General features: G+C 45.9%; 1 protein-coding gene across 3 annotated transcripts in view; it reads left to right on the forward strand.

The window, feature by feature from the left end:
* LOC147632086 (endonuclease III homolog 1, chloroplastic-like) overlaps window positions 1-17,934 on the forward strand; it is a 95,405-nt gene that overhangs the window by 19,306 nt on the left and 58,165 nt on the right. For all 3 annotated transcript variants that reach the window (XM_086808664.1, XM_086808663.1, XM_086808665.1), the window contains 3 exons: window positions 12,778-12,869; window positions 13,017-13,154; window positions 13,264-13,377. In XM_086808664.1, coding sequence (XP_086664790.1) covers window positions 12,778-12,869; window positions 13,017-13,154; window positions 13,264-13,377 — 344 coding nt within the window. The remainder of the gene's footprint in view (window positions 1-12,777; window positions 12,870-13,016; window positions 13,155-13,263; window positions 13,378-17,934) is intronic.

Genomic DNA, 17,934 nt, shown 5'->3' on the forward strand with positions numbered 1-17,934 from the left:
AAAACTGTATGAAGGCTGAAAACGCAAGGTGATCTGTAGGGCTGAATGCTGTAGATGCTGCGTTTTACTGAATGAAGGCTGAATGCTCAAGCGTTGATGCTCCTATATGCTGATGGCTGATATGCTGAATTCTCCAATCGCTTATGCTCCTTGGGCTGAAGGCTCCAAGCGTTGAGGTCGTCTTGGCTGAATATGATATGAATGATGGAATGATGCAAAGCTCAACTATTTATATGATCTCTAGATGTTGGTCGGTTGGCTGAAGGGCTGGCCGACTGTAGCTATTTATTCCACATGACTTGTGCATGATAAATGAATGGTATTACATGCTGGAAATGATGGGAAAAATGCCAGATAAATTCTAATAAATGCTAGATGTTATTTGAAGGCTTCTGCAATGGTCTATATGCCATGGATGAATGCATCTCTTCAAGTGGGTTAAGAGACTTGGACTGACTGACTGACTGTCTAAGGCTGAGGAATGACCTACATAGCTCATGCCTGGAACTGAGGATTACAATGGGGTCACGGCGTACAACAATTATCATCCTAAAGGGTACTAATAATGTACAATGTTGCACTGATGATGATGAGCCATGTTGTCACCATGCACTACAGTGCAGAGTGCATGTGACATTAGATACCAATGTTGCATGCATAGAAGCCTTGCTTACTTGATCCTCAGTCCTAGGCCTGATAAATAACAATGATGCAAACTTTAATGATGATTAGACAAAGAGAGAAGAGAGAGATGAGTTGTGTCTCCAATATTATATGGTACAAAAAGATGATGATGTCTGTATAGCTTTTGAGGCCTTTGGCTTGACCAAAAGGTTGACTTTAGACCTTCCATTGATTGCCTATAACCTGATCCCAAATGGGGATTAGATGATATGTACAAATGAGACCTTGGCTATTTATAGTAGGGAGAAGAGGAAAATTCGTAATCCGGTTGATTTTGCCTTCTCACCCCACAAACTTCGTCCAAAAAATCATCTTTTGGTCTCCAAATTGTGGCCAAAAGGTGTCCCATATATGGATGATGTCTTTGTCACTTAAGGAGCTTATTGGGCTGCAAAATTGGCTCTAAATCTGCCGTTGAATCTCCCCTAAAATGTTGCCAAATCTGGAACCAATGATGAGGTTATCCATGTCCACGGCTGTGCATGTGACACATGAGGTACGGATTGGGGAAATCACGAATCGCCAAGCAGCACGTCTCACCCACCAACAAACGAAATGTGAGTTCTATATGCTCGGAAAGAGGATGAGTTTTATTGACTCTTCTTAGGGCCGAATTGCAGAGAGGATTGGAGGAAACTTCGCCTCCTGACACCTATCATGTGCATGGACACATGGTACTCCTATGCACGCTCCCTCTTATCATATCCCCCATTAGTCACCTCTACCCCCACCACTAGATCCCCGCCCCACCACCTCCACCTTCTTCACAAAGAGGTCCTCACGGCCATCTTTAGACTACGTAATGGGCGGGCCATCTTTAGACTACGTAATGGGCGGGCCAAGGATCACGAAGGACTCATTGCCGAGTACATCTCACATGTCGATGATACCCTGGCTCCCCTACTAGCCTTCGTGTTCAATAGAGCCCTTTGTGAAGAATTTCCACCCTCTCGGTCGGCTAACACCATCACCCCCATCCTCCAAGTAGGAGATGCACTCCTAATAATTACACGACAATCATGATTGGCCACACATTGGCCAGACTCTATGGATCGGTGCTAGAGGCCAAGCTCAATTCATTCGTAGAGAGACAGGGATGGAGAGCCTTTGGACATGCATGCTTTCGGAGGAGCTACTCTACCCTTGACCACATCTTTACGCTTCGGTCTATCATCAAGGATGGTAGAGCATGACATCAAAGGATTTACTAGTGCTTTGTGGGTTTTTGCAAAGTTCTTGATACTATACCCTGAGGCCGCTTCCTACAACGCCTATGGGAGATAGGAGTCCCATCTGACATGGTTTGGAGCAGCATCGCCCTCTATGAGTCTGTCACCGGACGAATGAGAGCCCCAGGAGGCACATCGCATGAGATTTTCAGCACTATTGGTGTTACGTCCCGACAAGCCTAGGATTAGGGGTAGGGCGTATGCTAACCCAAGATTAGGATTAGGGTTAACCCAAGGCTTAGTTGGGGCATGGGGACCTCGAGAGTTCACACATGGGCTAAGGGCACTAGCAAGATGAGGTCTAGATTGGCTAAGAGCTTATAATTAATAGTCTCGGACTAATAATGGCTAAAAGCTTATAAATAAAGCAAGGGCCAATAATAGCCAGGTTATTACTATATAAATGAACTTGGGGTCACTTATTAGACAAGAGGTCAAGTGGTCATGCGGTGACTTGGGGCTACCATGGAAACACATAGGATCTCGTGGCCATGGAGCTTCAAAGTGGGTGGTTTGGCCTCGTGATATGAGACGCTAGGTTGGGGCCATTGGGGTAATTAGACCTAAGGCTTGGGGATGGTTTGAGGCAGTGAACCTACAGGTGGGTGGTGAGTCGCTAGCCACAATCTATCGTGGTCATGCGATGTGTACGACGATGTCAGGTCTAGGAAGCCTCGTTAGGGTTTCGGTTCTAGGTCACATAATCCTTGGGTGTGGTTTGTGGAGATCTTACATTGGTATTAGAGCGTGGATCTGACAAGTGCTAGAACCTGAGGCATGAAGGATGTACAAGATAGTACCCTCATGTGGGTTGTTTTGTGGCAAGAGAGCCATGGTTTCTCTGCATGGATGTGCGGGTAAGCAAGAAAGGGAGAAATCTATTGCATGGATGTGCAAGGATCTGAGAGAAGGTGAAAAGCAACCCTCATACAGGCTGGACAGCAGGTCGTTTGTCCAGGTAAACCCTAGCTTATGGCTACTGAATAGGGTGCTTTTTGCCATGGAAACTGTGGCTATTTTGTCTACTAGGATTGGAGTGTGAACAACTTTTGCAAATGCTAAATCGCCAGCTCTTTGTTGTGGTCATGCAGAATTTGGGGCTGATTTAGGGTCTCTGCAGAAAGTTCTTTAGTTGCCGAGAAGGTGGCTGAGTACTAGGGCAAGGCATGGGTCTATGTGGGAAGGTGTAAGGAGGACAGTACAGCCTGTGTAGGCGCTTGGAATGAGAGGAGGCGGCAGCGATTTGCTGTGTGCGCGCTTTTTGCTGTTTTCTTTTGTAGGCTGTTTTTTTGCTGACTGTACAGGTGGCTGGTGGAGGTGTGCATACCCAGCATGTGTGTGCAGCCTGTGGGCAGCCAGCATGTGTGGGGACGACTCCCTCAAATGAGCGGGACACGGTGCAGATGAGTGCCCATATGCGGGAAGCGCAGGGGCGCAAAGTACCTCCTGTATGGTTGCAGAATAGTCTGTCTACAGGGTGGCCAGAACAGCTTGTGCAGGTCGGGCAGCAGCACTGGCAACATGTGCAGGTTGGGCAGTAGGCTCAGACCAGGCAGCAGTGTGGAAGTTTGGGCAGCGCATGTTTGACTATTAGGGATGAGTCATGTTGGAGAAAAGGGGAGAGATTTGGCGTGGAACTAAAAGGGGTATTATGTGAGGAAAAAAAGCATGGGCTTGTGCTAAAAGTGGGAGGCTTTATTTTAAGCCTTAGCTTTTTTGGGGAAATAAACACAAAACTAAAGCAAGCTAGCTTTTCAACTCACTTTCTTTATAAATGTAGGATCTCTCGAGGCTTCATGGGTTTCTTGTTTGCGACACTCTATGCTTTGGCATAGTTAACCTATGATAACTGTGAGGAGCAATGTTGGTCTGTGACTTGTTGGACATGTCATCTCCAACTCTCTTTTACTTCATTTTATCCCCCTTTTATCTAGATATTTTTAGGGAATTTTCCCATATTTCTTGGGCTATTTTAGGCATTTTTATCTTTGTGGACATTTGTCCTCGAGTGCTACTGGCCGGTTGCTCTACATGAGATGTATATAAGCATGGCCATTGTACTTTCATTTATTCAACACAAGTATTTCAGTCTCTAGCTCAAGTGTTGAATCTCTCTTGGTTGTCTACTCTCTCATGTGATCTCTATTTGCTTCCGCTTCCGCCCGCCTGTGAACTGTGCGGAAACTGTCTGCTGACATGGTTATGTGACATGTGACAGGTGTTAAGTATTGGTCAAAACCTATTCTTAGGAACTAGCATTAATTTATAAGTGAGCGTTTACACACTTTATTAAGTTTTGCGTGACTTATAAATTATGACCAGCCTTGTGTTCGCATACACTGATGCCCGAGGTGGACAAAACTCAATGCCCACCACCTATACCTTATCTCCCTTATTCAAAGAGAGCAACCAGCCATGTGTCCATCCTAGCTTGAACCCCAACTAGCTTTCCCTCTATGCCTAACACCCAGGGTGGACTCCTGATCATCTCTTTCTTCTTCCTCTCTCTAGAAGTTGGTGCCTCCCTTTATAAAGCTTTATGGCTGTATTTTCTGCACTTTGTTCTTCCGAACACCATATCCAAGCTTGCTAGTGTGTTTTCCAAGCTCCAAGAGTGATATCAAGTTGTATTCACTCCCCTAAACACTCCCAATGGCTGAAATTCAGCAAAACAGTCCTTTTCTTTGCTGTAATTTCTGGTCTTTTGGCTGAAAACCCTAATTTCAGTCTTCCTTTTTCAAGTTGAACCATAGGGGAAGCTTTCCCAAGGTTCCTTGCATCCATTGAAGACTTTTGTCGTGAAGGAACACGACAAATCGAAGATTTCAACACTCCAAACGCTGCCATCGCGCGAAGACTTCCGTTGACATTGACTCTACTTGCAATTGTTAAAAGCTTTAATGCTCAACTATGGAAGCAAGTAGCAGGACTCCATGTTCACATACCCTGTTTAGTATTCTCTTGTCCTACGTGCTCTCTTGCAGATTGTTTCTACCATGTGTGGGTGGAACAAAAGAGTGCAGATGGTAGGGAAGATGGGCATTTGAGCCGACCGTTCCGGCTCATTGTGCGTCTCTTGTCAATTCAGCAAATTACATCTTGTATTGTGCTTGTTGTTCCTTTAAGATTTTTGCATTCAGTGGGACTCCACTCTTAACCTTGGAACCTTGGTAAAACCAAGGTAATGGTCTTCAATATTTCCCACCCCTTCACATTAGATTGAGCTTCATACAGAGGGGATCTTGTGGAGATTGTCTCATCCTATGTCTACCTTGGTGGTACACTCAGTAGCCCATGCTTCACCATGGTTCCCATAAGACATGCCAGAGTGACACGGGGATATGCAGGCTTGAGCTTACTTGAGCAGTAGTGCTTCCAGGCACATTTCTAAGAGCCCAAGACGAAGGACTGGCTCTTTGACACCCTTGTCACACTAGCCTTGATGTATGGAGCAATCTTCTAGGTGCCAGATTTATCCGCTATAAATAGGCCTCTCATGTTCCCTCATTCGTCATTAAGTTCCTTGTAGCATACGCCAAGCTAGGACCGTGTGAAACAACGGGGCCTTCTTTGTACCTAAGTTTAGTGAGTCTTTAGCAATCCTTGAAACAACATACATGAAGTAAAAGAGTGGTTGAGACGACACCATATGGGGTGGGGTCTCAATTACCATTGAAGGGCCACCCCCCCCCCCCCCCCCCCACCACTTCCGGCTCCTTGCAAGCAGGAGTATTTGCTTTATGTCTTTTGGAGAACTGAATACAAGCTGAACCGTGTCCACAAGACTGAGTGGACAAACTGATTGACTGATTGCCCAACACAAGGACAAAGTGACCAAACGGCAGAACTGTGCATAAGCTGTAGGCGCTGTGAACCTATCTTCGGAGAGAATGCACCGGCCCGAGACTGAGGGATGGTGCTCTGAGAACTCTGGGAAGAGGCTGAGCTTTGGATGCCTTGGGCTTGAGAGCATAAAGGATGCTGAAGTATGCAAAGGCAGGCTGCCTAAGCACACATGCTTGACTGAGGATGAAGACTTCAGTTTTTATCTGATGGTTTTAGACCATGGCAGAATCCACCCTTTTATATGTCCAGGGAAGGCTGGTCGGCTGGCTTTACTGCTGTTGGCCTGTTTGTCTGCCCCACGACTGGGGCAAAATACGTATTAAATACTTAATATTGTTTTTTGTGCTGCGTGGGGTGTCTAGCTGCTGGCCGACTGACAACAGGCCCTGTGGACTGCTGCCTAGGCCCCATATAAAGGCTGCCGACTTGGTCTTAATGCTGGCTGATGGTGAGATTCACGCTTGCCTTCAGGCTGGCCCTTACTATATGGATGCAACTAATATGCTTCTAATGCATTCTACACCTAGGCTAACATCTACATGTACCTACATGAGGACTACTTGCTGAATTCTCCAAAGTGGGTTAAGAGGACTGACCTGACATTGACCTGAGAGGCCTCTATGGTCGGAAGACTAACCTACGTAGCTTGTGCCCGACATTTCTTGGATTGGGGCTCATAATGGGGTCACGGCATATGACAAAATCTCCTATCAAAGTACTACTTCTGTACATGTTTCTTGCACTGTTGATGAGCCAGTGTGTCACCGTGTACCACAGTGCATGGGTGCACGTGACATTCCTAGTCTGCAAGTTGTGCATCACAGGAGCATCTAGGAGTCATCAACATCAAAGACCACTCCATTTCAGCAAAGGACAAATTTCTGCTATAGGCGAGTGCAAAACAAGATATTCTAGGAAGGCATTTAATAGGCACTTGTTCCGGCAAGGGATTGTTTGGAGAAGACAAAAAGGCTGATTTGATAGTCTGGGCACCACATGTTAGAGTTCACCAAGGAAGAAAGGAGATATCCTAAAGTCAAGGAATATATTTATCTCAATTTTATAGTGAAGCAAATACACAGAAAGGTGGGGGCCCTTCAGTTGGTTTTGAGACGCAATTGGGTGTATGATCTCTCTCTCTCTCTCTCTCACTCTCTTTCTCTCTATTTGGCCATTTTGCCTCTGCCCCCCCTTTCCCCACTTTCCCCCCTTTCCGCCAGTTCGCCCCAGTTCGCCATTTTGCCTCTGCCCCCCCCTTTCCCCACCCACCCTTGCTCAGGCCCCTGCCCGCCAGTTCGCCTGTGCCCCCCAGTTCGCCTCTGCCCCCCTTTCCGCCAGTTCGCCCCAGTTCGCCATTTTGCCTCTGCCCGCCAGTTTGCCTCTGTACCCCTTTCTGCCAGTTCGCCTGTGCCCCCCTTTCTGCCAGTTCGCCCCAGTTCGCCATTTTGCCTCTGCCCCCCCCTTTCCCCACCCACCCTTGCTCAGGCCCCCAAGGCAGCAACATAACTCTCTCTCTCTCTCTCTCTCTCTCTCTCTCTCTCTCCTCCCTGCCTGTGGGAAGGACTGCAGAGTGACCTAGAGGGATGGCCCCGAGTCTCCAAGAGAAACTCGAGGCCCTCGAGATGGCAATGAAGGCACTAATCAAGGAGAACAAGAAGACATCCGATTCCAACCTCAATGAGGTGGAAAACAAACTACATCGGCACATCATAGCTCTCGAAGCACGGGTCACGAACCTCGAACAAGAGAACACGGCACTCAAGGAGGAGGTGAGTGCATTGAAAGTGGAAATGGTAGCCATCAAGAATGCTGAGAAGGAAGAAGGGGAGATCAATGACAATACTCTCACGGCCATCAAAGAAGAGATCTCCAAGGAGATCACAAAGGACATGGAGGGAAAGCTCGAAGCCAAGCAGTCAGGATGGGTCGAGGTGGTGAAGAAGAACATCCGTAAAGAAGTGAGGGAGGAGACTCAAAGGGAAGAACACCAAATCATTCACACCACCATTGAGGAGGAGAAGATGAGGCATGCCCGCCGCCTCAACATCCGAGTCACAGGTATAGCCGAGACACCCGACTCCACTCCCGAGAAAGATGGACAGCTTCTATGCATGAAGCTCGGCTACAAGGAAGAGCACCCTCTCCCCTTCACCAAAGCATGGAGAGCCGGGAAAGACTCAACACGCAAGCGAGCCCTCATCCTACAGTTTGCAGGAGAGACGGAGAGGGTCACCTTCATGAGGAAGAGGGTCATACTACGAGGTTTAGAGGGAGCTCCTATTTTCTTGGATGATGATCTCACGAGGATGCAGCTTGAGCATAGGAGAACTTGCATGCCACGAGTCTTACACGCGAGGAGAGAAGGCAAGAAGGCCTTCTATCGAGATGGTCGGGTCATCATTGATGGCCGGCCCATGGATTAGCGGTTTGGGGCCTATGGGACACAGACCAGGCAACTGACAGAGATACACATGGCAGTATGGAACTGTAATGGTTCACTATGGGTGCAGCCTGGACGACTGGAGCATGTTATGGTGGGGAGAGACATCATACTTCTGACAGAGACACATCAGAGCCCAGAGAGAGGGCTACCTCGAGTAGAGGGATTCCAGTGGGAGTTAGCATACAGGAGGACCACACGCCAGGGTACCTCGAGAGGGTCAGGGGGAGTAGCAGTCCTATTCAGATGGGAGCTACAGGGGAGACTGAGAGTGGTAGCACAGGATCCAGAGGCCAGATACATGTGGATCAGCTTACAGCTCTCACAGGACAGGGTTATATACATAGCTCTATGTTACTTTTCTCCATCAGGATCCTCCTATGTCATTACAGAGGACATGCCACAGGAGGAGGAGACAGGAGCCTCGCCATACACTTGTCTGTCAGAGGAGATTATGCATTATTCTACACTAGGGGAAGTATTTCTTACAGGCGACTTCAATGCCCACACAGAGAGCAGACAGTGTGAGGTGTATGACTATGATGACATGGAGATCCTCCACCCTGTGGATCCAGAGGAGATAGGGGCTAGTCGGGCATCAAAGGACACTGGACCAGACAGAGGACATTATGGGGACCACTTACTAGAGTTGGGAGCCAGGCATCGTCTCGTTATTTATAACGGGATGTTACAGTGGCCGGGATCAGGAGGGCTGACATGCTTCCCACATGGGGGTCATACACGGACCGGAGGCACGGTGGTAGACTACATTATGGGGTCTGTGGAGGCATCACAGCTTGTCACCTCATTCTCCATTCCACCTCGTCCTATTGGGGCAGATCATACATACTTGGCATTTTCACTAGCCGGATCACCAGTATCACCAGTCCCCCACATACCGACGCTACACACTACCATCTACTTCACACATGACATGGCAGACATATACACTGGCAGAGTAGAGGATGGACTCCTACTCATGGATCCCCTGGCACCTATGGATACCATTACAGCCCAGCTGGCATCACTCCTACACACGGTTGCATTACAGAGCTTCCCACATCGTGTACACTCAGGAGAGCCTGCGAGACCTGGGACTATGCCCCAGAACAGATGGTATGATGACGAGTGCAGAGCCCTATACTCATGGCTCCGCATACAGAGAGCCTTGGGAGCCATCACAGAGCAGGAGTCGAGGAGAGAGATGAGGAGACTTACTCGCCGCAAAAGGCGGGCCTTCGCAGAGATACAGGAGCTAGAGATCTTTCATTTCTTCATGAGTAGAGATAGCCCTGTCTCATGGCGGCACTTCAGAGAGCCCCGGACCCCGACACCTATTGCAGACCCACAGACATGGCACACATATGCAGAGGGTCTATACCATGCCCTACAGCAGCCACCTATAGCCTCGACCTACCACAGCTAGCTTCTTTACCCACTCGATGGTACAGGAAGCTATCCGTTGCCTACAGCATGGACGGGCCGCCGACCATATGGGCTTGCAGGGTGAGCATCTCATATATGCAGTAGATTCTTTAGCTCCTTTTCTTGCACACCTGTTTAACAGGGCACTAGCAGAGGGTTTGCCTGCGGAGTGGACGATGCACACCATTGTGCCGATTCACAAAACAGGGGATATGCTCGATCCGAGCAACTACAGGACGGTTATGGTTGGCCACGTGCTGGCCAAACTCTATGGTGCAGTGCTGGAGCAAGAGCTTAGCTTATATGCTGAGCGAGTAGGTTTACGCTCATCAGGCAGGCAGGCTTCAGGAGAGCTTTCTCTACCACTGACCATGTATTCACTTTGAGATGTATGATTGATCAGGCCAGAGTGAGGAAGAGAAAGCTCTATTGCTGCTTTGTGGATTTTCGCAAGGCATTTGACACAGTACCACGAGAGAGGCTCTTTCAGCGCCTACAGTCTCTTGGCATACAGCAGATATGACATGGGGCATCTATGCATTATATGAGCAGGTTTTTGGGCGAGTTAGATGTCCAGGAGGTATGTCCGAGACTATTGCTAGCACCATTGGTGTGAAGCAAGTATGCCCACTTTCCCCCACGCTATTTGGGTTATACATTGATGAGGTGGCTGACTTCATTACACGGGGAGGCGGAGATGGAGTTGATTTAGCAGGTACCTCAGTACATATTATGCTCTATGCTGATGATATTGTATTAGTGTCTGAGTCTCCAGGTGGTCTACAGCAGCATCTACATGCACTCGATGATTTCTGCACACAGAGGGGTCTTACTGTGAACCTTGGGAAAACCAAGGTTATGGTCTTTCATACATCGAGACAGGGCAGGAGTCAGCTGACATTCACTCTCGCAGGATGCCAGGTGGAGGTGGTGACATCATACGTGTACCTAGGGGTTACCTTCTCTGCAGCAGCCACACGCTTCACCATGGGTTCTCAGCAGCCAGAGCTAGATTGACACGGGGATATGCAGCATTGGCTATGCTAGAGAGACAGTGCCACCAGGCGCATTTTCAGGAGCCCCGGATGAAAGGGTGGCTATTTGACACATTAGTCACACCAGCATTGATGTATGGAGCAGCGGTATGGGCGCCATGCCTTGCTACCCATTGGTGGATATAGATAGAGAGACCACAGGCCCTCATGATGGCACGCATGATACACAGCAAACCGTCAGTACCTCATGACATTATCCGAGCAGAGTTTGCTGCGCCTCCTATGATGGTAGAGGCCATATTTCAGACTATATGCCTGCTAGACAGATTCAGAGAGATGCCACAGGACAGATTGTCATACAGAGCTTTTGAGGCATCTAGACAGCTGGCTGAGGCAGGAGACAGAGGATCATGGTATGCACAGGTCACACATTGGTTCTCACAGCATGGCCTAGACATGGATCATCTACCACCATTCCAGTATGACAGGAATGCACCACATATCCGTCTCTCTCATAGTGAGAGGAACAGAGTATTGAGACAGGATCTATGGCAGCTCTATACACGAGAGACATGGATATCGCCTACACAGCCTCTTCCACCGAAGATGCTATACTACAGAGATCACTTCATGAGTATCACTGATGATGGATTTATAGAGAGGCCTAGATACATGGAGGGCTTTTTACCACACGGCTCCCGAGTGGCTATTGGTCAGCTCAGAGTTTCATCACACCGATTGGAGATTGAGACTGGCAGAGCAGCATGGATCCCCCGAGAGGAGAGGGTATGCAGATTGTGCAGAGAGGAGGTGGAGAGTGAGGAGCATTATGTATGCAGATGCAGAGCATATACAGCCATCAGAGAGAGATATCCCATTTTATTCAGAGAGCCACATTCCCTACGCCAGATCTTTGAGGCAGCAGACCAGCGCATACTGGGGAGATACATTCTAGACATACAACGCCACAGAGAGACATTATTACAGGCTCAGACAGCTCCAGAGGGGGGGCGACAGACACAGATTACTACATTTTTTCAGAGATCCATCCCCCTCCCAGCCCCTACACGGCAGGGAATTACTCTCTAGAGAGCAGAGACACTTAGAGCCCGCAGGAGACAGAGGACACCTGGCTTTCGGACACCACGCCTATACCAGAGAGAGATGACAGAGATCAGAGCTCAGTTTCACAGAGAGGGTGCGGAGCGACTGGCTTGCTTCAGAGCACACCCAGGCATGTTCTTCAGGGAGCTGTGGACACCCCCTTCACTGATGTATACCATTTTATACCCCCAGTATGGTACAAGATGGAGCTAGCTAGGTTGCATATCATGATTGTATACTCCATGCATATAGCTTTGCATTCTCCTAGTAGTAGAGCTCCATCCCCTGCACACCCAGATTCAGCTTTTTTTTTGTTCAGTACTTTTTCATTTTGTTGGGATGACAGAGGATACCCCATACAGGTACTCCGATTTGTCTCATAGGCCGAGTTCAGTCTTTTGGAAGACGTTAATAAAATCTTTCTTTCTTTCTTTCTTTCTCTCTCATCTTGCCTTAGCACTCCATCCACATCCCCACCCCCCTTATATTGTTTGTATATGGGCTCCACCGATTCATGATGATTCACAGTTGTATCCAGACACATGCACACTTTTTCTTTTGTTTCTTTTCTTCCGATGACCGGAAGAACACAGTTGTATTATTTTTTGTCTCATAGGCTGAATTCGGCCTCTTGTAGACGTTAATATATCTTTCTTTCTTCTTTCTTTCTCTCTCGCGTGCGCGCGCGCACAAAGTAATAGCACATTCTAGGTAAAAGATTCATCAACATGGCTGTTCCCAACCTCCCAACAAACACTTTCTAGTGTTGTTGTCAATGGTTTTGGAAGGGGTTAACTGGCAGGTTGGGATGTAAACATCTCAATGGGAGTGGCAATGGCTCCTCTTGGGGAAAAACATTGACAACAGCAAGTTTTAACAATTATAGCATGTGCAAGTATGCATGCACACAAACACATTTTGTATACGTACTCATGTTTTTTTTTTTCCTACCCAGTTTGGTGGTAAAGTAGCAATTAAGCTTGCATTCAGTTTACGCTGTAGTTCATGCTGGTTTTTCGTCCACACTCTTTGATTCAATGCTGTTGTTGATCAGGGGCTGTTCAAAGGCTCCAGAAGCAAGGCATTTTGTCTGTTGAAGGAATGGCAATGTCAACAGAAGCATCAATAAGTAATATTATATATCCAGTATGTAAATTGCCCTGCTGGAGATATGCAATGATAAAATCAAGGCTTATCTTTGACTTCACCAGTACTGACTTGTAGGGATAACTAAATTGGTTAAAGCTGTACTTGTCTGTGTGTATATCTCTCATTTTTGCAAATCTTGAAAAGGTTGGATTTTACTCGAGGAAGGCGAGCTACTTGAAGAAGGTAGCAGATCTGTGTCAGAATAAATATGATGGAGACATTCCAAACAATCTACAAGGCCTCCTCGCTCTACCAGGGATAGGACCCAAGATGGCTCATTTAGTACGTATCAAGTGAAACTCTGAAGTCCATGTTGTGTACTTGAAAGACCCCGACTTAACTGTACTACTTAAAATCCTATAGCTACTTGAGATGGCCTTGTTTGTGGCAGATCATGAATGTTGCTTGGGAGAATGTTCAAGGTATTTGTGTGGATACTCATGTTCACCGCATTTCAAACCGGCTTGGTTGGGTGGGTCAATTGAATTCATCAGATATTTTGCAGGTAAGCAGGCTCCCAACCGTTGTACCTGGGCAATAATATTCCCCTATTGAGCTTCTTGGAGCATTTAAATATGGCTTCTACTTGCAAATCATGTAAAAAAGCGTTTATTTTTCCTTTGACACAATTTTTCTTGCACATATATTTTCCTTGTCCTGTCTTAAATGGGGTAGTAGAGAATTGGATAAATAAATTTTTTCTCTTGGAAGTGCATGAATTGATACTGAGGATATGACCAAAAAGTGTAATGACATCAAGAAATAGCAACCATTTACTTACCCCAAAAAGGATGTCAAGTACGGGACACATGAGATTCGTTTGGAGGATAATGGTACACATGAGATTCGTTTGGAGGATAATGGTACCTCAATCATATTGATTATTAGTCAGCCTTCTGTTCACCATTGTGTGTTAATTTGACTGGCATCTTCTTCCCAATCTTGGCTGGTCTTTTTCTTTGTTCCGTTCATTCCCTGTCTCCCACACTCTCATAGGCTAATGCATTCTATTTTATCCTTGTGCATTCCCAATCAGAGACTTTTTTGGTTCCCATGAGGCAATCATAATGATGCCCGCCACCCAGACTTGTTCCAGAGGAGGAAGCACAGACGGTGCAACCAAGCCCGTGAACCTCTGGCACCACGCACCTGGGGAGTTGCTGGAGAGAGGGCACATAGAGCCCGACGTCCCTGCCCCCAGATCTATACCCTCCATCGGCTAGCTGCAAATACAGGCCATCCTCTGATGCTATAGAGATGTACTGCCACAGGCGGCAGACATTGTTGCACTGTACACCATTCAGGAGGAGGGGCATGAGCTTTGACTTTCTTTTTGTATACATGGGCTCACATAGTACGTGGGCCCGTTTTATTTTGTAGATGTGTGTTTTTTTTTCATGTTTTCAACATCCAGTTTTTCATGGATCATATGTACGCATTTTCAGTCTCATAGACCCTTTGGGTCTTTCATAGATGTCTAATACAAGCTTTCTTTCTTTCTCATAACCTCATTTGTCCCGTTATCAAATAGGTGGGCTGGTTTCATTTGCTAGAGACTTACCCTAGCTATGCCCTTATTATGACACATGGATTTGAGTGTTAGAGACTGATGCATGTGATATATCCCATCTTGCTTATCTTTGAACTGGAGCAGGGATGACCATCTCAGCCACCTACTTTCAGTGTGTCTGGCACTACCATCCCAGCCATGCTGTTGGATTTGAACTGTGAGTGCAACACCCCTGATACTGTAGCAATATATTATCTGAAGAGTCTTCAACAATTTGCTACTCATGATAGGTTTTCGGGATCCTCAAAAGTTGGAGCTTTTCTTGTCACAATGAAGATCTGTCTATACCCCGTTTGTGGAAGGTTGTTCTAATGGTGATAATTGCGTGGATTTTGTGTAAGATGAGAGTAACAAGGGATAATTCTGGGGAAAAGACTCATTCAATCAGACCACTTCATGGAGTCCATTATGAAGAACCTTTGTCAAATATTGTCCCCCCTCTCTCTTGAACCATGCTTAAACCTGTGAACAAGACTTTGCTCTGATATTAGAAAGTCTTTTTGGTACCGACTCTATTTGTTTGCCATCTTGAACCACAGCTGGTGGTGGAAAAATTTGTGAACAATGAAACATAAAACCCTTAGTGCATTGTCCAGCCTTTTGGTAATGGAGGCCCCATGTGAAAGGGTCCAAGAGCTTTAAAGGATAGCATGGGGCTTTTTTTAATTCTCACTTATTTGAATTTATTGATGTCAGGATCTTTGTACAACTTGAAGAATTAATCTCTCATAGTCTCAAAAGATAAACTTTCCACAGCTGAAATATTATTTATGCTGGGTCTTCTGCTAAGAGCATCCACTGTCACATTTTCTTTACCAGGTTGGTATTGAATAATGGGTGGGAAACTCAAGGGTTGCGTAAGTAAATGCTTTATGCTTTGTTGATCAATTTTAATGATAAAATCTAATTCCATAAGGTAGTGTTTCGATATCTTAAGAGCATGTATGACAGCCGTTAATTCCTTTTCATATATGCTATACTTACTCTCAGGAGGTTTGAGTTTTCTACTTTCATAGGCTATTGGATGATTATCTTGAGTAAGTACAGCTCCAACATTTAAGAAATAAAATCATGTGTGCTGCCATCATCATGAAGTACAAACACTTCCTTTCCTTTTACTTTACCATGCATCTTCAAAAGAGTATGAAATTTCAATTTACCTTTTGAGTCAGAAAGATTATCTTCAGAGTTACCCTCTTGCTCATGAAGATTGTCATCGTCATCGAATTCTTCATCTTCGATCATGTTCATCTCGACGACGTAAGGCTTGTTCTTCTTCGGGTAATTGGGAGCAATATGGCCTTTATGGCTGCACGTATAGCAATGAATAGGTCTAGTTCTAGCACCATCTTTGTTGGTCGGAGTTGAGTATTGATTCTACTTGTTGCCATCATGCTTTTTGTTGCTGCTATCAAGAACTTTATTGAAGTGATTGCATCCTTGAGACCTCTTAAATCGTTTAGAAAAAGAACCATTACTTTGATAGTTAGAAGTATGAGCATCATAAGATCTAGCTTCTTTAGAAATTCCATTCTTCTTCTCACAACTCAAAGCTAAGGAAATAGTAGAAGTCAGAGAGTGGGGATGGAACATGTTCACATCGGCTCTAAGGATAGTGTTCGGTCCTACTATAAACTTCCTCTTCTGGTTCTTTTCAGACAACTTTTCTATGACTTGCAATTGGATAAGGATTTGAAAATTTATCTTAATACATATGAGTTGTCTCCTCCTTTAATTGTCGAAGATTATCCCATTGTTGCCTAGCCCTAGTCGTATACTGCAGTGGTAAGAGGTTCTTTTTAATGAGCTTTTGAAATGACTTCCAAGTTTCAGGTCTCTGATGGCTCTTCTTAGTAGCATTCCACCATAATGGAGCATTATCAATTAAGTGATTGCATGCACATTTGATTTTGTCTTTCTTAGAAAATTTCTCCCAAGAAATAATCATGAAGTTGGCTCAGCCAAGATATTATAGTGCATGCATCCTTTTTCCCATCAAAGGAAGTTGGCTCAGCCAAGATATTATAGTGCATGCATCCTTTTTCCCATCAAAATTTTGAAATTGGAAAGCTCTTCGGCTAATATAAGATTTCTTTCTGGAAGTTTGAGCTTTAAGGGTAGCCACTATGGTTCTCCGAATTTAATCATCCTCAGAATCTGCGGAATCTTCACTTTTACTCCTTTCTATGGTTTAAGCGGTTTTCTAGTTTTCTTCTCTTCTCCCTTTTTGTGGCTATTTGGGATTGAAGTGCCATGACTTGTTCTTGAACAGAAGGAGGTTGAGGATTTGTGGCCATGGTGGAAAATATGTAGATAGATTTTAAAGAAAAAGACTTTATATGCAAATAGACGGAATGGAAAATTGCTCAAATGATGGTAATACTTATCGCTTTCACTCGCAATTTGTAAAAAGTTGTCGGCTTGTTTAAGTGTGCGGCAAGAAGAATAATTCGCAATCGACAAAAGAGTCCGCTGAGTAGCATCAAAGTGGGTAAGAACACATCACACTGATGATTGATGAACTGTGTGGAGAAGTGAGTTGGATGTGTATCTATATAGGCCTGTATACGGGGGCGGCTATGACATGACCATGTAGGTCCCCGGGCATAGTGAGTGCCATGGTCCTGCAGAGTAGACTCGGCCCATAAAGAGAAATAGTAATTGCTATGCAATTACCCACCTCCCATGGTCATCTAGGCTCATCTTGGCCCCCGTTCGGGCCTCGCAATGTCAGGTCAAAGTTTTGAAGAGTAAAGTCTACCTACTCCATGTGTGGACCGTTATGAGATAATGGTGGAGTGTTGCATGTAGCTTATTTGGTAGTGTGTCCGATCTAATCCACATGGCTACTTCTCATAATGGGGGCCATACAAACATGAGCTAGCAAGTTTCGGTGCTTGGGTAATACAATATGAGGGTGGAGCATTGATATATAGCTCTGCAACCCAAGGACAAGGTGTCTCGAGAAGATCTCCTTCTACCCAAAAAGTGTGGCCAATCAGCCTCCACTAACATGGATTCTACTTGGCATGGTGCGAAGTCTACATAAGCTGTCTCCTAGTCATCCGGCCACACTTGGCTAACATCCAATGTCTAAACTGGGGACTTGGGGGCACTCGGGTGCTCAACACAACGACGACTACTCATAGAAGGGGCCTTGCAGATTAGAACAGCGTGTCACCAACATAGTGACAGTGATGAGGGTGGAGCATTGATTTTCAACACCCCGCCTCAATGTCCAAATGTGGGTGAACTACCTCTTTGATCCAACGACGAGTCCATGCAGTTGCCGCTTTGTTGCTGATCTCTCCCAAGAGCCTTTGTGAAGATATTTGCACAATTCTCCATTTTCGAACTAACTTGAGCTCTTCATCCAAGATTAGCTCATGCACAAAGTGATACCGTATCTCAATGTGCTTCATGTGTGCGCGGAACACTGGGTTCTTTGTCGCAGTTGCCATGTAACTTTGATTGTCACACAACAAGTTAGTT

The sequence above is a fragment of the Cibotium barometz genome, chromosome 14 (assembly GCF_041138505.1).
Source record: "Cibotium barometz isolate CiBa-2024 chromosome 14, ASM4113850v1, whole genome shotgun sequence".
NCBI lineage: Eukaryota > Viridiplantae > Streptophyta > Polypodiopsida > Cyatheales > Cibotiaceae > Cibotium > Cibotium barometz.